A 21,684-nucleotide genomic window follows, 5' to 3' on the forward strand; every position below is an offset into this window, starting at 1 on the left:
AGAACATAGCCACACAGAGAAAGAGGAACCTCCCTAACAGCTACTGGCATCTTTCCCATACAGGAAACAATTAGAGAATAAACAATGATGGTATATTAACTGCCTTGCCAACTGCACCAGTGATACTAACATCTAGGTCATAACGTGTCACATGAAGACTCCTTTAAACATTAAAAATACTGCTATAAGCCTGTTTTTCTTGTGTTTTGGTTTGATTTTGTAATTCTTTTTTCTTGATTTTGTTGATATCAGATTTAAGCTTCTTGTCTCCACTTTCAAACTCTGACCCGTTCTGTTTTTTTCTTTTCTCAGGCTCTGTACTGTCTCTGTTCCTGGGCCCTATCACTGCATTTGTTTATTCGAGTCTTATCCAGTCAGTCTGGTGTTTTTCTTTTTCTCCAGGGAATGAAGTACCTATTCTGACATCAAAGATCTATTTCCACAATACTACACTGCATGAACTAACTTCCACATACAATGACTGAAAATTGTTGGTTATTAGTCCTTTTTCTGCACCTAGACAGTGTTTGTTACTTACTCTGCAAATTGTTAAATGCCTGGATGAGAAGTCGTCATTCTCAAGTGTCTGGAAAGTGCTCAACCAAAGTACTTTATGGGTGCTGCCATAAGGAAATATGCAATAAGCCTTCGTGACAAGATACGTCCATTGCATGGCAAATAGGGGTATTCTTACTACACAAATACCTGACTAGGAACTTCCATGCTTTCCAATGCATCCATCTCATCTCCAATATATTGAATTGATTAATGGAGAGGCAGAAGCATTTGGCTGTGTTATTAATCATGGTGCTTCTGTTACTTGTTCACACGCTATCCGTACACGTATGACTAGTCCATGTGTCACAGAGAAAAGGAAAGACTAGTATCTAGTCATGTTGTATAGTCATGCCATACTCAGGGTATACCTCGAGATATATTAATAAATGCACTTCGGCTACTGACAAATGGCTAGCCTGCCTTCCAACCATAACAAGAACTCAAACAATCAGATGAAACAGGCCTGGAGATATCCTGCATGCGTTCCCCACAGTAGAGAGATCATGACACTCTTTCAAGGGATAGGCTTTCCGTTTTGGGGATATATTTCTTCTGTTGAGAGGAGGCTGAGGAACTTGTATCAGGTGAGACAATGAAGATCTCAATACATGGGATGGAACATAAGGGAAAGACCAGGCAACGGTAGATAGGTGGCTGTGGTGACACTGACTAGGAAATGTAGTAGTGCCATGCAGGCTAGGATAAGCTACATCAGCTGGGGGGAAAAAAGAGGACAAATGATGGCCAGCAGGAAAAGGCAGGATGGAAGTCAAAGCAGCATGAGTGGGAAGGAGATGTAGGGCAGGGAATGCGTAAGCAAGAGCAAAGAGAAGGCAGTTCTTGGAAAGGCCGAGTCAAAGGACTGAAGTCTGAGAAGCTAACTAGCAGAAGGAAGAGGTCAGTGACAGGAAACTAGAGAGGGAGCAAGGGATAGGCACATGAAGATGAGGGTAGTGCAGTGACTGGGAGGGGCATCAGAGGATCGGTGCAACTGTGACTGGAAGGGGAGGTCTGGCTGGCTCCGTACAGTGTCTCCTGGGAGAGGAAGTGTCCAAGACAATCATTTTATTAAGACGCGTTTTTTACTACAGAAAGTCTGAAAGTGCCTGTGTTCAACAAATACCTTTCTTCATTAACAGTAACTTCAGTGCAGTCTGAGTCCTGCAGCATGGCAATGGCCTCAATACTGCAAGTCCAAACTGCTTGGCTGAGAAGGAGAAGGGAGGGAAAGAAAGGAGGGGGATGATGTGGGGGTGAGAGGATGTTTAACAAAGAATCACTTTAACAGAAACTCCTGAGTAATGGCTCTGCCCCAGGCCAAGAATAACATCAGTTCAATGTCAGCAATTAGAAGAGGGCTCAGCCAGGCCCCATGGCCAGCTCCAGCCTCCTCACAAGCACAAGCCAGCTTACAGCCCTTTCCTGAACTCACGAGCAGCCACAGCTGCCCACCCAGAGCCCCTTGGATGGAGATGAAAAGACAGCCTTCTGCTCAGACGGGGAGCAAGAAGACTGTAGGTGAGGGAATTTGAGGATGGAAACTGCATGGCTAAGTGAGGGCCTTGAAAGGAGTGCAAGGAGCAAATGAAGAAGGGCCTCCCCTTCAAGATGCTTCCAGAAAAGGATGAGGGCAATTTGCCTATAACCTATTCTCAAGGACTCTGACTAGTGACTCATCTGCTTCACAGGAGGGATAGTGGGTGTTCAGACCTCCTCGTGTTAGCTCTGTTCATGGTTTTGTTGGATTCTAGTCCTACCAGTCTGCCCAGCAAATACTCCTTCCTAATGGAGACCTGTCTCTTCTGCATGAAGCTTTGCTCACCCAAAGACTTCCTTCCCTCTAGAAGGGAAGTCTTTTGGACATCACTCAGAAGAACAAACACACCTCTCTCTCCATAATAACAAAGAAAGGTAATGAGTGCATTGATGAACTCCTTGTAACCTTGGAAGGTAACCCAGGCAGAATGGAAATGTTGTTCCAGACACAGTGGTCCACCCTCGGCATCTAGGTGTCATTCAGAACATCAATAATACAAACCCTTTTTCATATTTCCTCTAGCTCTTTGACAGTTAGCCCATCTTTTCTGCTTGCAATTGTAACAGAGGAGTCATGTACCCATCAGACAGTTCCGTGCAAAGTAGTAGAAGACGACCTTAAATGAAGTAATAACAAAATGTGTAGGAGGCCTGGAGATTTTCAGGGTTGCAGAGAAAACTTGCATCTGGCATCAGGGTCAGTGGCCATGCCTCCTGCACACTGAAGGCTCTTAAGAGAAATTAACACATTTCTTCAAAAGAATGAAGATTCCCCTAAATAATTTTTGAGTCCCCTTAACATACTGCGCTTTTGATAACTGCACCATATAAGAAGAAATCCAGGCGGCGAATAATTTAGTCAAGATGAAGCCTTGATGGGGTCTGTTTGCCCCAGAGGACACAGTTGCCAACACAATTTCAAGACCCTGTGTTTAGAAACACTGAAATACAACAGTGACCCCATCTGAAGCACTACCTAAGAAGAACTCAAGTCAAAGCAGGAACATATCACCAGTGATGAGATTAAGTGACAAAGAACTGTGAAGACTGTAGACAGTTCTAAGGCTGTCTGAGGCACTATAAGAGGATGCCTTGAACTGGTGCAGAAAAGCAAGCAGCAGCATGCCAGTAGCCAAATAGAAGAGGCTGCCAATGCAGTGGAAGAAGCCATTGAGAACTGCAGCATCAAAATGCTATCAAAATCACTGCAGGTAATATTAGTTTTGCTGCAACCCACCTGAAGAGCTACTTTCTTCACAAAAGCTGTGCCATATGTACTGACACTGGGTTGATTCTGCACATCTAAGACTCAGTCAGCATTGCTACATCCCAGGCAGGATGTTTAATTAGTTACCTGGTGCCGGGCTTGGCTTTGCTCCAACAGCTGTCGTGACTGAAGTTTCTGCTGCTTGAGTTGCTGCACAGCAAAATGGAGCTGACAGTTGGGATGTGCCAGTGGATTCTGTGTCACCTTGTTGTTGACATTGTTCTCCATCTCTCCTTCCCAGGCAAAACGATGATTCTCTGGAGCCCTGAAAAAAGAAAAGCCATCACACTTTCAACACTCTGCATATAAGGATTCCTACTTAAAAGGCACTGCTGCTTCCTAAAAATCCCTTAATACTTAGCCAGTTATGAACTTGTTTTAAGCTACTCCAGCAAGCACAATGCCTGCTAGAGGTGCCATGTGCCAACTGCCATCTTGGTGAGGAGCCTCTTGAACTCCAGGCTGAGACCGTATTACTAGCTGTAACACCATGTTTGAGGAGAACAAAGGAAGAGAGAAGAAAAGCTCTAAACCAGAGCATGTCTGGCTGATTAGCATTGAAGAGAGGCAGCAGGAAAACAGCTAAGGATTCCCATCACTAACGAGATAATTATTTATTTGGATTTGTAGAGATTTTGTTAATACACTAACACAAGGCTTACAGCAAGCACACACATACTGCGGTAAGAGTGGAATAGAAGACAGACATGCAGTACAATATCCACAAAAAGGATAAAGGACCAGTAGGGTGAGGTTGCAACTAGGGCACGTATTTACTCCAAACAGTTACAATCCAAATGACCCAAAGGGACTGAAGATAGGCTCATTTCTTTCATCATCAGAGTAATGCAAGCCTTTCCCAGAGAAGAAAAGGCCTCTTGCAAAGAGGCAGGAGCTCTTATGACCCAGGCTTATATGGTGGGAGTTCAGCTGTGGCCTGCAACTTGATAAGTACAAACAGGAGCTCACTGGCTTGCTTTGAAGTTTGTAAGCCTCGGTGAGAGACTTCTACACGAGGCTGAGGGGCTTTGCAGAGAGCAGGTGGCAGACTGACAGGACCACAAGGTGTCCTGAAGAGGCTGCAATGGCCCTGCAACTCACACAGCCTGTGCTCACAATGCAGGATGCCATATGACCCACTGAATCCTGACACTCTGGCTAATGAAACCTTCAAGCGTCACTGCCTGAGCTTCCCAGGTTTCTGATGATCTCTGTCATGTTTCTCTCAGCCACTCTTTCCAAATATTTCCTTTGATTCTCAGGGCAGACTTCCTTTGTATTTCCTATGCATGCCATAAGTAACTGGGATGTAAAAGATAATTGGTGTCTGTTACATTTCATGCCACGATTCAGAGCGTAGGTCATGGTTTTGGCAAGGGAGTTAACTGCTATCTCCTTGCTTCAGAATCCTATCAAAACTTACAACCTAGATTCTTTGAACTTGTCACGCCTTCCCTTCAATGTGTTGCACCTTCCGCCACAAGCTTCGTCATCACAGCAAACCCCTAAAATATTCAGAAGGACGTTTCAACCAGAAGAAACTGCCAGCCCTATGTAGTCTCCCTCAAAAATAACCTAATGCACCCCCTTCAAAGCAAATTGTGCACAAGGACTCTAAACACTAAAGGGTGATTCTCCATACTCAGCTCCTCGGCAACAGAGGAGTAAGACAACCCAGTGGAAAGGGAGTTCGACTGCCAACATCTCTACCCTGTATCCTCTGGGCCTCCTCCTGCTTGGAGCACCACTACCACTTCTGCTCTTATGGCCATTAGCTGTTGGTAGGCTTCTCCAGACTGCGTTCAAGGGATCCCACCCATGCTTCCTCAGTCCTTTGCTTCCATTGTACCTCAGTGCAACACTGGATAAATTACTCTCACTCTACGCTCCCTTTTGCTATAAGATTCTCAGTCTTTCAGTTCTTTTCACCAGTGCTTGGAATAATGACAACTGTAATGTTGCTGACAGTACTCAGGCCTTGAAACCCAACTTGTATAAGTCTGAATCTGGCTTTGTGGTTAACCTTGGGAGAGCTGCTTCCCTCTTCTGAACCTGCCCTCCCACTTCTGCCCCAGTAATGGGGTCAGGATCCCCTACTTCTATGGTTTTACCTGCAGTTGCTCAGCTCTGGATCCATAGAAGCATGCGTGCTGCTGGCCTCGCAGCACCGCTCCTTGCTGGGCAAAGGATGACACAAAAAGCATAACTTGAAAGGAGGACACAACAAGGCACAAGGAATCTTTGAAATGATCCCCAGCTGTCTCCTCTCCAATCCCACCAACTCACCACATGGGTTATCAGCAGGTTGCTGTCACTTGGACTCAATTCCCATCCCAAGGGTAGTAACCGCTCCTTCCGCTGCATAGATACAGACTCCAGCATCCATTCTGATGTTAGAGCTCATTAGACTTTTCCCTTGTGTGAAGCAGCTGGAGTCTCTGTTACCTGCCCAGTAAAGTCAGGTCATGCTGACAGCTGAAAAGCACAAAGGACTGTAGTGGGACTGGGATGCACCCAGATAGCTGGGGGTTACTGCAGATCAGCCCTTGAAACAAACATCAAATGCACCAGATACAAAGCTGAAGAGCATTTAGGAGCTCCATCAAAGTCATGTTAGTGCTCAGTAAACAGCCTAATTAATTCCTTATCAGTACTACTGAAAGATTATGATCTTTAATACCTCTGTTTTGAACCAAACAACAATTGTATTTGTCTATTTGCCCAGGGTAACTTTTTCACATCAGCAACTTCTCAATTGAGAAATTTGGTAAATTCATTCAAAGTGACCCTAAGTAAACTAAGCTAACATAGGATAAAGGGGTTACCTTTCATGGATTTCATAACTAGTTAAAAGACATGAAACCGGAGCTAGAATAAATACACAGTTTCCACAATAGAAGGAGATTACCAGTGGGGTCCCACAAGAATCTGTGCTACAGCCTCTGCTGTTCAAAACAATTATAAGTGATCTGGCAAAAAAAGACTGAAATTAAAAACAAGTTTGCTGCTGAAAAATTGAAAGTCGCTGAGAAGTGTGAAAAAACCCATCACATTACTGAACGATCAGATGTTAAATTGGTAGATGATATTCAATTTAGTAACTATGAAGTCATGTACTCAAGGAAACACAATCCTAGTTTTACACAGTGATGGACTTTGAACTAGTTATTTCTATTCAGGAAGAAAACCTTATAAAACTGTAGCTATAATAGGTTTTTCTATGAAAACATCACTAAAATACTCTCAAAAAGCAAATTCAGTGTTAGGAATTATTAGGAAAAACACAGGGAACAAACCCAATAACACTGCTATGCTACCATATAAACCAAAATCGCATCCATCTCTTGCATACTGAGGATAGTTCTAAACCCTGTCCCTCCTCCCTTCTCAAAAAACATACAGTAGAAGTAGAAAAAGTACAAACAAATGCTGTAGAGATGATCAAAGGTATGGAACATCAATACGTTGAGGAATGGCTAAATAAATAAGGAACCTTCAGCTTGGAAAAAGGGTAACTCAAAGGAAATATGAAAAATATCTATAAAATCATGAGCTTCAGAGAGACGGAGAATAGGGAACAATTACCTCTCATAATACAGGACACAGGAAAAAAAAAAAAAAAAACAAAAGAAGGCATCAGGTAGGCAGGTTAAAACAAACAGAAGGAGGTAGCGTTTTTTTTCATAACACATCATTAAACTGTGGATACCTTCTTACTACGGGACGCTAAGGACACCAAAAAATTACTGGAGTTCAAAAACGATTAGACAAACTCACAGAAGCAAGAGCCACTAATGCTATTTATATACAAAGATACCATCTCCTGGACAGAAAAATCACCAATTACAGAGTCCTAGAGAGTATTGGGGAAGTATCACTGTTCCATAACATCACTTAATGCGCTTCCCACAGAATCTTCCATGGGCTACTGTCTGAACAGGACATTGAACCAGATAGTCCATCTGGTCTGTGATAATGCAACCAGTATTGAAACTAAACCTGTCTCAGGTCTCAATCAGAAGTTAGAGAATTCAGTCAAGCACTTTTTAAGGTATTGACTCAAGTTATGTTTAATTCTAGAAACTAATGTCTGTTCCAACTTCTCTCATATCTACCTCCAGTGCAGAACCTGCAATGCATAAAATTTATCCTTTGATCCAAAAGAATATTTGGGAAGCTAAAGATTGAGTGATTTGTTCTAAAACATAAAAGTCAAGATGAAGTGGAAGAGATAAAACTGATGTAAATGAAAACTCCGCTAAAGTTGGACCTGCTGATAGCCAAACTGGCTTTGTGCCACAGAGATGTACAGTGACTGCAGTCTGTAGTATTGTGAGGGCCACCAACTGAGTGACAAAACTTTAGTATCATTCCCTTGATCCTCATTTCTTTTGTTTTGAGATCTGTGGCAAAGGATTAACTATTAAAGAAATGCAAATACTGAGGACTAATGGTCCAATTTTTAAAAATGCACTGAGATTGCTGCCTTGCTCCAACCTTCACCCACTTCAACTCTCAAATGCTTTCATTTGGTTTCTAATCTGTTTTAATCCACTTTTTCTGTTTTAACCAATATATGATCTATAGCCCAAAATAAATTCTTTAGGATATAATATTGCCCAGATAAGCTTGGCTGGAACTACCCAGGAAAACGTTGTTGAAACTCTTATTAAATCTTCAGGAAGAACTAAATTAGAAAAAAAAAAAAAAAACAGCACACAAAAACTTTGGCTAATGCTTTCTTGCAGCATAGACAGCCTTATACACAACTCCCTACAGCTCCAACACCATCTCTCCCCACAATGCAGCACAACAGCAGTTACTTTTTTTCTAGATACTAGATAGTGAAAACACTGTTGGTTTTATTCTCATGGCCCGCAGAATCCTTCTGGATTGAACACGCTTCTGTTAGCTTCCGTGGGTTTTGCACCTTTATAGATGGAAATCAACATAAATTCATTGCACATAACTTCAACCTTTTATAATATTAGCATTAAATATTTAACAACAGAAAGCCTGCAGATTTGCAAATCTTAGGATCACTTTTATAGAGAGATGTTCAATCTGTAGTTTTGGAAAGTCGGCATGGAACATGTTATCAGGTTGCTGATATTACACCTAAGGCAAAGCTTGCCCTGGTACAGGAGAACAGGGCTTAGGATCTGAGACTCAATATGCTGCTGCCAGAGACACACTCCAGCTCTCAGTCTATTTGCCATGCTCACAGGAACGCATCATGGTGCGGCTCCTATTCTCAGTCTCTGCCTGTCAGATGATTTATCGAAGCACGACAGCACCTTTGCACCCTTCCAGAAGTTATCTCTTCTGCTTAAGGAATTCTACAACAAGCTCAGTGCAATTATGAAGGCTGGGAAAAAAAAAAAAAACACAAACAACTTTAGAGGACCTCACACCTTAATAGATACCATAGAGTTCACATGGTAGAAAGACTATATAAATAGCCCAAACTGAAGGAAAAGCTTTTTCATAACTCACGCCGTTTTAAGCAAAGCCGAAAATAACCAGAAAAACCCCCGCACCCCCAATGGAAACAAGGATCGTAGAGTCAGTACTCACAGACCTGCTTGTTTTCAATTCAGGATTATTGCTTCAACACTAACAATTGACTGAATATTCATTTGCTCACATGTATAGACAACAGATACAGGCACACATGCAAATGGGAAATAGACATTGCTGCCTGTGCCACCAGAAGAGACTGGGTTTTGTTCTGTCAGCCAGGCTGGTTGTGAGCAATCTTCTCACAGCTTGCTCAGGATTATTTATGAGTTGCTTAGTTTAGAGACCTGGCCAGGATTCAGGCCTTCACTATGTACAGGAAATCTCAGCCTTGGCATTACGGCCCATCCTTTGTAAGCAAGATTCTGTCCTTCCAGCAGCTCTTAGGGCTTCTCAGTATTTTTGGCAAGAAACCCACTTTGTTCCTTTCTTTCAACTGTAGTTTTCATAAAGCCTGGGCCAGAATTCCCTCTTCACTGACAGCGTAAGACCTCTCTGCTGCAGCTTTTTGCCTCACAGAAGATACAGGTTTGCTTCAGAGACCAATTTCAACAGATCTCCGTGCTACTATGGTCGCAAACCAACCTAAAAGTACTAGAAGACCATGCATTCGTCTCCAAGTTTTCCAGTTCCAAACTCCCTTTCTGCTCTCTTTTCCAATTCATTATCTCTTTTCCAATATAAGCACCCCTTATGCAATCAACTATCTACACTTGTACTAGGAACTAATGCTAGTATACTAAAATACTAAATACTAACAAACTATTAATACTTTTACTAATTGACTACAGAAAAAAAAAAAGTCTCAATGAAATCCAGCCTCCATACAGAAGGGATGTGGTTATCAGCTCTTTCAAGAAAGGAGAGAGCTGGCTTCTGTTCCCACTTGGAACAGATTTGAAGGGCATACCAAGGACTGAAGCCATAGATGAGACCACAGAACACCACTCACTGAGAACCTTCTAGCTATGAAGAACTATCTGACAAAGCAAGTCCATACTAAAAGAACAGTACTGGTAACTACGAATGATAGACCACACTTCCCCTAGCATCCACCATTCCTGAGTACCTCATTCAAACATCTGACAAAGCAGGGTCTACTACAATACAACCACTGCTGGAATGAGTAATACCGGACAATAAGAGACAACAAACAGAGGACAAGGCAAAGAAAAATCTTTACTAGTGAAATGACAAGGAAATAAACTGGGGAGGGGAGGGCAATACAGGAATAGAAGGGGTTCAGAATATAATTTCTTAATGCATGATTTGGATATAAATTGGTCTTAAAGCTTCCAATGTTCCCAAAAGACACTTAAGGATTTTTAAATATTAAATATTACACATAGGGCTTTCATTTATATTTCAACTGAAGCCTTCTTCCCATGGCACAGCTGGGCACTTGTTTGATACTAACTCTTGTATGGCAGGCAACAATACCAATTCATGAAGTATACTGGTGTTCCCCATATATCACTTACTAAGCAGACACTTTTGAAACATTCGAAAAGTACCTACATCCCATTGAAAGGCAATGCAAACTAGGCTCAAATTACTTGTGAAAATGAAGCTTCAGCATTCTTGAAGAATATTCTGCTATGTTTAACCCCACTTAGTTTCTGAGAACTGATAGGATCACAGCAGGAGTCAGTATAGCTGGAGGTCTAGCAAACTGAGAAAAGAATTATCCTCCTTTTAAATGAGGAAACAAGCTGACAATGAAAGTATTTTGCATCCTTTCCTGTAAAGGCTGGAGCTAAGGATGAACAAGGGCCATTGCTGGCAATAAGGGAACCCAGTGCATTTACAAATCGGTGCTCCCACCTTGCCATGGAATGCAAGACAATCCTGGGCAGCAGTTTCTTTCCCACAGGGCATTCAGGTGGTATGACAAGTCCAGGAAGCTTTCAGTACAAAGCCTTGGTGGGCACCAGCTGCTAGAAAGTAGTTGGCATAGTAACTAATGATTCTGTCTAGTGTGGCAGCTCTGAGCATCCTGCTGACTTATGTTCAGGCACTCAGAAAAACACAGAACATTTTCTTTGGCACACTACATTCTTCTTCCATCCATAACAATAGGCCCTAGATTGGGGCTGGCTATGGAGCAATGATAAACATAGTGGGACAAAGCCCAGGACGCTGGGGGCCTGGCTGGGATGCAGGACTGTCGGGCCTCTCACAGCGCTGCTTGCCTTAAGGCCTTTCTTTGTCTTTCTCCCTCTTTCCCTCCCCTCAGCTTCAAAAGCAATAAATTAAAAATTGAAAAACAGAACAAGTCTTTGAGGATGGTTTGCTCCTGGCCTCTGCTGTTATCAGGAGTGTCTACGAAAGAATGACTTTGGTCCAGTTTAGTCAACAAGAGCCTGCATTTTAGCATGGTGTGTAGCTCTGATTGCTGGAATATGCAAGCCCCTAAAACATGCAGCAGAGATGTTACAAAGGTAAAGAAAGGTAGCTTTCCAAAAAACCAGGGGCGAATAAAATGTTTGTTTATATTCCTAAAAAAGCTCTGCCTGGGACTTTGGAGATCTCCTGAGGTACAGGGAGCTGTCCAGAACTCGCCGTGGTGCAGGTACTTGGAGACAGGGCAGGAAGCAGCTGGCCTGTATAAAATGAGGATGCCATCACCTGGCCTACAATCTGCTTTTGAGCTCTGCAAGAGAAGCCAAGGAAAAGCTTTTAAAGTTAATGAGCAGCCCGTCAAGGCTGCACTGGCACAATAAACATGTGGAAATGCATTTTGGTTTCAAATCCAGTTCAAAGCAGCAAATACAGTCTCCCATGGTGAAGGTGTTGCAGAGATGTAGGAGAGTTTCTGTCCCAGACCATTAATCAAACTTTCCCTTCTTAGTGATGAGGCACAGATGCAGGCATCTTGTAATAGTTTCAGCCTTCGTTCTCCAGCTCCCCTTTCCCAGCAGCTCAAGCTACTTTTACCTACACAAGAGGCTCTTACTATCAGTATCTTTGTGCTGTGAGACAACAGAAAACGTACAAGGTCCATGTGAAAAGCCTTGGGACTGAGTTGGTTTACACAAAGAACACAAAAAGTTCTGTGGATTTAACTATAATTTCCAGATCCATTCACAGGTTAACTGTAATAGCTACCAGAGGCACAATTCAAGCAACCCAGGACATTTTAATGTGCATAATTACTAGCAAATGTCAGGAGTCCCCCTCTGCTATTCTCACAATTCCCCTTTTCAACTGAGAGAGTTGATGTTGTTACAAGAATTTTATTCAAAAACAAAGATGTAAGCAAAAGCATCCAACTCATCTCCTTGTGGTGCAGGATTAGCACATGTTTCAGTGGCTGGATGAGTCCATGGGTCGCACACTCAGCTGCACAACTCCACAGGCAGGTACACATACAGCGTCAAGAATTTTCCCTGAAATCTCCAATTAAATTTATATTTTTCTCTGTTTTATTGCATGACCTTCCTCTTACTTCAGGTCTAAACCTTCACTATTAGAGCTATGCCTCCTTCGAGCTTAGCCAGCCTTGGCACGCTTAACTCCCTTCATCTTTTTCCTCAACTCAGTCCCTTCTCGCCTTTGATCGTATATTCCACTTTATCAGCATTTGAGGCTAGGCAAGTGGTCAAAACCGAGCACATTATTCCAGCTGCACATGCACAATAGCTACACAGCGAAAGCCCACTGCCTTCTTGCTCCTTCACTTTATTCTACAAGTACTATCAAAGTTCATGGGCTTCCTTGTTTTCTAGTATATGCTGCTGTATAATTTATATCCTGCTCCCTGGCTTCTGAAAATTACTCCTGTTATTTCCTTGGCATTGAGAAACCTGAGTTTTGGAGCAAAAATATTCTCTTATAACAAAGGCAGTATAGTGCCTACTCAGTTCTGCTGCAGATCAGGAATTAAGTGCATTTTAGGTCCTGGGTCTCCATATAACCTCCAAAGCAGGTTAGAAATAAGGTACATCAAAAGAGCCTTGTCTAGCAGGGGTAGGGCAGGGTAGGGTGAGATTATGGAGCACTGGAAAACCTCTGCAGGCAAGGCGTAATCTACCTCAGCTATTCCTGGATTTTGCTGGCATTATCAACCTCTTACTTTCAGGACCACTAAACTTGCCACTCTTCGCAAATAAAATTAAATATTTACCCTTCAGTGGAGCCAATTTTTGTTGGGCCACTAGTAGCATCCTTGGCTCCATGCCAGTTGCAAAATACTGTCAGCCTCTCTGATCTGGGGAATACTTGGCATGTAAACAACACTGAATTTTTCCCTTCTCTTTACACATAGCAGCTTTGAAATTCACTAGTAGAAAGGCTAAATCAAGAAGGAAACTAACAGCCAGCTGGCTGTAAAGTTCAATGCCTTCATCCTATTGTGGCTCACCAGGTCACTGGAGAAGCAATGAAGTCAACTGAGCATATCTCCTCCACGTGATCTAGCTTAACAAAGTCACATAGCCTTTCTACTCTCACTTAGTGCAAACCTGGGGTGAGCTTTATGGAGTGGAAGGTGGTTCTGGCTTCATGTTTCCTGCACATACTTCCACACCTGCAAACACAGTCCAAGCCTGCAAAAATATTTTAACAGCAAGACATATATACAATAAGACTACCACAGAAACCTGGTATCATTTTGCTCTCATAAGGAAGTCTTGTGGAAGTTTACATGCTTAAATCTGACATGCAATTGCCAGAACTGTGTTGTGTCGTTCACCCCCCTTCCCCCAATTGTAAAGTATTAATTAATGAAGTTCAGACAGAGCAGGTAGACTCTGAGTGACGTTAGCTCACCGTACTGTCTAGCTCTGCTTTGATTAAAGATGAGTCATTCAGACTTAAACAATGTGTTAAGTGCCACCTTAAATTTGATCTCTTGTGCAGGCAGAGTTTCTGGGGTGAATATACACATCCACAGAATTCAAAGTACCAGAAACTTAGACGCAATACTGCACCACTTACAGAGATGGGAAAGGTATTCCTTGCTGCAGAGGTTCCACTGTAAAATCCTAGCACAGATCAAGTGGATCAACACAAAATATGACTTATGCTGACATTCTTCTACTTTTCCTCTACCAATGTAGGCAAGTTTATTGAAAACCAAACTGGAAAAGACTGATGGGCTCTATTTATTCCTAGCTCTCTCTATATATTTATTTAATTAATTTTTTTAGTGCTTTATCCAAGCAGATTTTGCATTTTATGAGTGGATAGCGGCAGTGGCACATGAGGATGAAAACAGTAAATGGGCACCGCTATCTGTCTAGAACATGCTTATGGCTGGGTCTGTAATTAAAGTCACTAATCTCTCCTGGAAATGCATGTTCCCTACCTCTCTCCAGAGAGGCAAGGGTTAAGTCAGCACCAGTAAGTTAGCCCTGCACCCTGTAACGCCTCCTTTGAAAAGCCGATCACACAGTTTACAGGGAAAGAGTGAGAGTGCAGCTGCTGTCCCAGCCAACATTTGGTTCCTATTACAGTGAATAAATCTCCCCCTCCCCCTTTTCTTTTTTTCTTCCCCTTTTTATATTAAAAGTCCATCAAACACATTTTTTTCTCCTTAATATTTTCCATTAAGTTTCCTCCTGCGTAGGCTTTCCCAGAGTGTGGTGCTCTTTGCTATATGCGCTCAAGCAGCAGCTGCAAGGTCCCAGTGAGTAAGAGAATGGGGAATGAAGAAAGCAGCTCAGGCCCCTTGTCAAGTCTCAAGAGGGAAGTGAAAAGTTACAATTGGGCTAAACTGGTGAAATCTAGAGCACTTGAGAAGAATAAACAAACAAACAAAGCCCAGGCTGTTGAGTTTTGTAGGGTTAGGATTCATGAGATGGGGGAAGAGTACTCAAAGCACTCTGCCCCTGCCCAGAGCTAAATGCCCCAGCCACCGTCAGCCTCCTAAAAGACATGGCACAGGACGGCACTGCATTACACTACAGGGTCTTAAGGGTTCCTCCAGGGTTGTGCTGTGCAAGTCTCATACCTGGGGTATGGGCTTGACGCCAAACGACTTTTTTAGTTGTGCCACGTGACCATGGAGTAGAGATATCATATGCTCCAAACTTTGGGTCTTTTGTTGTCTAAATATTAAATATCAAGTCTATAAACCTCTAAAGAACATGACAAGCCTCTAGATTCTACAAATTTACACTGAAGTGCATGAAAGCAATCAACTTTGCTTGACATCCAGTACACCTATCATCTTGTTATGTGGTAGATGAAGACCCTCTGAAGAGCGCCTCTTAGAGAAGACCTGATAAGTCTGACAGCTTAGATGGTCTGTCTATGGGGATGAAGCATGAAGTATGCAGTTCCCTGACATCATGGCTGTAAATTTCGAGGCCAAGAATTACAGCCAGAAAACAGATCTTCACAAATGAAGCAACACTTCTACATTTACAATCTATATAACTAAAAAGAAGGCCAGAATCTGTTCTGCACTTCCGGAGAAAAGATGTACAAATTCACCTAATCAGAGATTGTGGACAGTGTTACCTGAAAGCTACGACTGGGCCACATTCATATTAGGAGAAATGCTCCAGGTAAAAGGTAGATTAGCAGCACAGTACCAACAAGATGCATCTGCTGCTACCATTCCGGAATGCAACTAAAGCTGCATAACATCTAGCTGCTGAAATACAGTAAAATAAGAAGAAATACAAAACAAGAACTAAAGGTCACTTCTGTGGGTCCTTGCTGTGAGGCTGTATGCTTGTGGTTAACAGTCTCTTGTTTTTGGATAATTCCCCAAGCATTGATACAAGGGCAGAGTAAAGGTCCTCAAGAGACCTTTTCCCTTAAACAACTGAAATTCATCAACCTAGCTCCAATGTAATGAAGCTAAAGGAGTTTCCCAGTAAAAAGAAAATAGACTTACACAGTCCCTTAAGCCAAATGGCATCTATATGCTAGCCAAAGAGGTATCTCGAGCATTCATATTTTCCCCATGTTATAAACTTGATTCCACATGTAGTTTCTGCTCCCCTTGTCCCTCAAGTGGATTTAGATAAGGTAACAAGGTATGACAAGAAATTTGAGAGTGATCTCCCACCTGTTAAACAGAACATTTTTCCTCCTCAAGTTCCTTTTGCAGTTCTCTTATGCTGGAGTTAAGGGAGAAAGTTTTTTTACCTCCACTTCCTGTACAAAGATAACTCACCTGCTGTGGCTCCCTGAACATTTAGCAAAGGGTTAGAGAAAGAACAGGAAGAGGCGGCTGTGTCAGCACACGCTTTCTAAAGTCTGTAACAAAATGATTACATAAAATATAATTGGGGGTGGTGGTGAAATACACTCAGATCCACAAAGAGAGAATACTAGCATGAGTTATTACCTATTGCAGGCATTGACCGAGTAACTGAGTGTGCTGCATAGATGAGACCATCCTATCACACACATTGCAGGAAAAAAAAAGGCTACTGATACAGAGATAGAGATCACAGATAGATACTACACACAAACCATGACATACAGACTTTCAGCCATCTGAAAGAGCAGCATGGCACATTGGCACCAAAGTGATCCCAGGGGTGTGGTGCTAGCTATTTTACAGCTAGCTTTTCTGGAAATCTGTTCTGGAATCCCTGCAAGCCTCAGGATGGCCACACAAGGCTGTATTTGTGCTGTAAAAAGGTAAGTGCTGTTTTTCCCCTCACTCCACTGGTCATGCAGCCTCCTTAGAGTTGGGTGGTACCTAATGGAAAGTACCTAATGGAAGGTACTTTCTGGAAGTCCTTGTTTCAACCAAGGCAGCACAAGTTCTTATCAATGCTCTTAATCTAAAACTGTCCAAAGTTTTCCAGGTCTGTAATGTCCCTTCTAAGAATCCTCCAGAGATACCCTACTTGCAGAAAACTACTTTTCAGAAAAGAATTTTGACATAAAAATCCACAAGGTATTTTTCAAACAAATTTGCTGTATTTTGTTGATAGCTAAAATGCAGCCTAAAAATAACTTCAGAACAGAATGGCAGGTTCAATTTTGAATTACAGGTTATCAATTTTTAATACATAAAGAGAAAATATTTTAGAAAAATATATAGCCAGCACTGGAACAAACACACCAGTGCACCTCCTTCCTAATCATCTGCCCTCCTCTGTTGCCTCCAGAAACTGGTGATGACATAGCAGGACTGAATTATGAAGAACTGCAAGAAAAGAGTGGAAAGATTTTTATTTTTATAAAGCCTCACCTGGAAAAGCAAGCTCTTCAAGTACTGCAGAGCAAGAATCTCCCCATATTTTGGCACTTTGTCCTCCAAGGATTAATACCACAGAAGCGCGTTCCCTTGCCAGGAGAGACCTTTCCAGTTTAAAACAGTTTTGGCCTCTTTGCTGGTCTTTTGTTTTAAGCTATAGAGAATACAGTCCCCATTCTACTCCTAACGTTATTCCATAAATTCATACCTCCTATTGGGATCGATCTACCTCTTTGCCTGAAAACAGAGCTCAGCCTGCAGCATTTCCAGTAACCCAATGTTTCAACAAGAAAAAAACAACACAGAGGAGTTCACATTATCATAAAGGTTCAATATTTAGTGGAATAAACTGAGTTACAGCATCTTGTTTCTGGCAGAGAAGAGTTAAGTGAGTAAAAGGGAAGCTCACAGCTAATTGCTTCTAGCAGATATAGCAGTGAGTGGTGTCTGTTCCCGCTTTAACAGAAGCTTTATATGAAGCCTTGGTTTAGCCAAATTTCTCTGTCTCTCTCTTTTCTTATTGGAAAGATGATCTGGTCCCTCTAGTCTCAGCAAGGAGTTCTGGGGCATCGTGGATGTAAATCTCTGCTTATTTTATGTGGCCATTACAGAACAAAAGATTAAAACTGCTATGATTATGTTGTGAAGGGACATAAAGCAGAAGAGAGGTAAGGAAGCAGTAATCAGAAAGGCAAAGAAAACCAAAGTGAAATAAATTTATTACTCTAATAGACCCAAGCAAGTGCAAGGTGCTTCACTGACACGTGGCACAAGGCACTATAACTTAAAGGGTAAAATATAATAAAGCAACACTATTGCTAATGCCCACACTCTTGGTTTAATTAATTTTCTTTTATTTCCCTCTCTCCATCCTGGCACTATAAAGAATGCAATGCACGAAGGCTGGGGGCAGAAGTGCTGCACAGGGCTGAGGCAGCATACCTGGCAGCTGCTAAAACAGGACTTCAAAGTCTCAGCTCCCTTTGAAAACCCATCAGGCAAGAACCACTCCTCCCCTTCAGCTTCTTTAGGAGCTGGTACACTTAACCACTTCAGCATGTTTGGCAGTTCTACAGCAACTTCCAAAGCAGGTGGTGAAGTGGAAAATTGTGGGAGAGCCCCAAATCACTCAGTTGTCTCCCTCTTTCCCCAGCAGGCAGCGACGCACTGCTGAGCAAGCAGGCCAGCTGACAGACCACAATTAAGCACAGAGAACAGGGAATTTGTGATTACACCTCTGAAACTATAGAAGAGGCACAGGCTTACCTCAGTAAACTGGGTCGATGCTATCTTTCTCCAGGAAACCACTAAATCTGATGACAGACAAAGTCTGTCATTAGAGGAAGATGAGTAAAAGGATGTTCAGATAATTATATTGTATAGTACAAAGAGCTGGCACACTCTAAAAGGCAGTTCTCAGACTTGTCTAGGATCTGTTGAAAGATCCCTCTCTGTCAGACCCTGTCTGCAAAAGATGCTCAAGTTGCACAAAACTTACTTAGATCACCTAGAGCTTGAAATCCTTTACATGAGATTTCTGCCTCTGCCTACAACTGCAGGCTAGGAGGCAGAGACTGTAAGCACTGGTTTTATTTGCAGCACCTAGAAACAAGCTTTTAGATTCTGTCCATTTGAACAGGCACCCAAATTTGTGATGTTTCTGCCTCCAGTGTGGACAGAAGACTATGATGCAGTTGTCCCAGCTCTAGCGGCCATCCCAACTGCATCCATCTTTTCACCTCAGGGTTTGAGAGGAATAGGAATCTAGGGATGGTGCTGTTCCCTTAGGGATGCAACATTGCTTGATTCCTTAATAACTGATTTTGGGTAGACCTTTCAATTGCTAGGTCTTCTGGACTGTATATGGGTGTTGAATATTTCTAATGACTCTAGAAACCGAAAGCCAAGAGCAGGTATCTTCAGAGGAAGTGCAATAGCTTTCAGAGGAATTTGTGGTTAAAGATGAAAAAAAGTTATGCAGTACTATATTCCAGGCCAACCCAATCCCTTTTTCTAGAGCCAAAATGGAATAGTTTCCTACAGCGTACAGAGAAAATTGTATAATTAGTCAGAAGCTCCCAGGCTCAGGAACACAGATGGGAACCATGGAATCACTACCTCAGGAATTTCACCAAGTGATTGCATGTAATGCTAAGCATGAGCACATCAAAGATGCAGCTGCAGATGCTAAACCCTTATAAGGACAGACGAAAATATCCCAGACACTTAGTGGAATAATGTCCTTTCAAGAGTGCCCTCCTAGCATAGATAAGGCACAGCAAGAGAGGACAATAACAACAGCATCCAGTATCCAATCAAGAAATCTCCATTATATGCCACTTCTTTATACTCGATGCCTTTTGTGATGTTTCAGCAAGCGTTCTAAATAGACTTTTCTCACAAAGGCCACAACTGATAACATTTGACAGAAAATGAGTCTGTAGTCAAGACAAATAAGAGTCCAAACATGGCCTCCAGATGGCTTGAGCTGAACATAGTAACATTTGCAAAGAGGTTAACCTTCCATGCTGTATACTGTGTTTATGGCTCTCTAGAGACTACCTGGAGTATAAGACAGTAAGCAAGCTCTCGCATAAAGGCAAATAACAGACATTAGAAAAAAACTGAAAGTAAGCGACAAGAGTAGTTTCTACCTAGCTTTGCTACCTAACAAGATACACCATGAACACCAGAGTGAGATATTGATAAACAAGATGCAACCAACCATGCATTCTGTAGCAACAAGCAGAACAATTCACAATCGATGAAGTTACATGATATCAGGAATTTTGATGATTTCAGACTGAGACACGCAAACAACAAGTTCCCAAGCACCACAGTTCTCTCTCCTTTCATAGAAACGCTCCTCGGTAACACAAGCCTAATGGCTACGTTCAGGTTCTGCAGTGTTTTAGAGGTCATAATATGTTCACAAAGAATTTATTCTGTTCAGAAAATACCAATAAAGAAAACCACTGCACTACATAAATCATATTCTGTCCCCTATGCCTCAAAACAACCTAGAAATAAGTGCATAACTTTCAGTCTGATTACACAGATAGTAGAACATACTTTTGTATTTAAATCATTTGGGTTAGCATCAGCAGCAGGGAAGTGGCATTTCAGAAACAAATGAAAACATGACTCTGACCTTAGAAAACACCAAAATCAGCTACACAAACAATGTCCTGAACAGAAGGACAAAATATTTAAGTAACTAAAAGTGGATTGAAGTTTCTTGAAATATACCAGAATAATCCAATTATTAAAACTGGGCCTTCAAAATTATTTTACCAGTATCTAAGTTATTTTATTTAATAAATATTTTTAAAATTTATTATATATGTTTATTTATATAAATTTTAAAAAAATTAAAATATATGTGAACTTTAATAGATAACAGTTAATGTTCCTGTGGATTTTTAATGAAATTAATTCCACATTAAAACACAGCTCCTTTTTGAGGGTTTTCGAATTTGAAGAAAGATTAGCAAGTTCTCAGTAGTCAAAACCAAACTCTAAGAAAGGCAGCTGTTCCAAAAAAAATCTTAATAGGCAGCCTTTGTTGGAACTGTTCATAAGGGATAAGCTCTAAACTTTCTTGATTTATTTTTTTTTGGTAAGGAATTTTGAAAACAGAAGGCTAGGGGGCTCACTGTCAATAGGAACCAAAATCTCACTCTCTTGGAGAATATTCTGGAGATATTATATGCAGTTCTTCATTAGAAAGATGTGTTTATCAATGCACCTCATCTTAAGAGCAGCAAAGTCTATGAAGAATTACTTTTGGGGGGGTCTCAGAGTTTCATGAGCCTGTGCTTAGATCTTCCACGTACACTGTTTTCCTTGTTGATTTCTTCACAACAGATGAGATTCTGTTCTCTTTGCCGTGTTGACTGCCTGAGTTGAAAAGCCTTTAGCTGCTGTTCAAATTATCATCCACCAAAGATATTTACAGAGAAGCCAAAATCTTTAGCATCATGAGACTGTCAAAGAATCTTACACCCAAGTGTCTTCTAGTGGAACAAGATCAGAAATATTTTAAAGAGAACACTCTTTCTAACAAGTCATTTCAAGTTTTTTCTAACACCACAGTTTGAGGAAACAGCCATGGGAAGCAGAAGTCACTGCACTGTAAGCAGTATGTTGGTTTTAATGCCTACTGGAAAGTTCTCATTTGAAATTCAGAATTATTGTTTATAAGTGATAGAAGCCATTAATCTTAAGATACTTATTCATCAGTACCATAAAAGACCAACATTGGTGTCAAACCTGAGCTTCTGACTAATAGAAAGAATATTATTCCAGTTATGCTGCTCCGTGGCTAAATTCTCAGAGAAGAAAAATCCCTGAAAGTGCTAAATCAGTTGTAAAAAGAGATGCAGATCTGGAAGCTCAAACAGTTTCTAGCAGTGCCAAGCCTTTGTTGGTATGACTGTTACCTCACTGCGGATCTATATTCAGTCATCAGCAGCAAGAAACAAAATTCTTAAACTTATTCAATTTCAAGTCTCAGCATCTGCAGATTTTCAAAATGCTAAGTGAAGAGAAGCTGACACCTCTTTACTCATCAGCATCTTTATCCCAATATCCAAAAAGAAACAGATGGTCCAAACTTGAGGTTTCCTCCTCTTCT

General features: G+C 41.6%; 1 protein-coding gene across 9 annotated transcripts in view; it reads right to left on the reverse strand.

The window, feature by feature from the left end:
• TTLL5 (tubulin tyrosine ligase like 5) overlaps window positions 1-21,684 on the reverse strand; it is a 158,097-nt gene that overhangs the window by 40,409 nt on the left and 96,004 nt on the right. For 8 of the 9 annotated variants that reach the window (XR_008466039.1, XR_008466038.1, XM_054199318.1 and 5 more), the window contains one exon: window positions 3,449-3,626. Coding sequence is in view for 6 of the 9 variants with exons in the window: in XM_054199318.1 (XP_054055293.1) it covers window positions 3,449-3,626 (178 nt within the window). In the remaining 3 variants the exon portion in view is untranslated. Of the gene's footprint in view, window positions 1-3,448; window positions 3,627-21,684 lie in introns of those variants that run through there. The other variant, XM_054199321.1, reaches the window with a different exon arrangement.

Source organism: Rissa tridactyla, chromosome 4 (genome assembly GCF_028500815.1).
Source record: "Rissa tridactyla isolate bRisTri1 chromosome 4, bRisTri1.patW.cur.20221130, whole genome shotgun sequence".
NCBI lineage: Eukaryota > Metazoa > Chordata > Aves > Charadriiformes > Laridae > Rissa > Rissa tridactyla.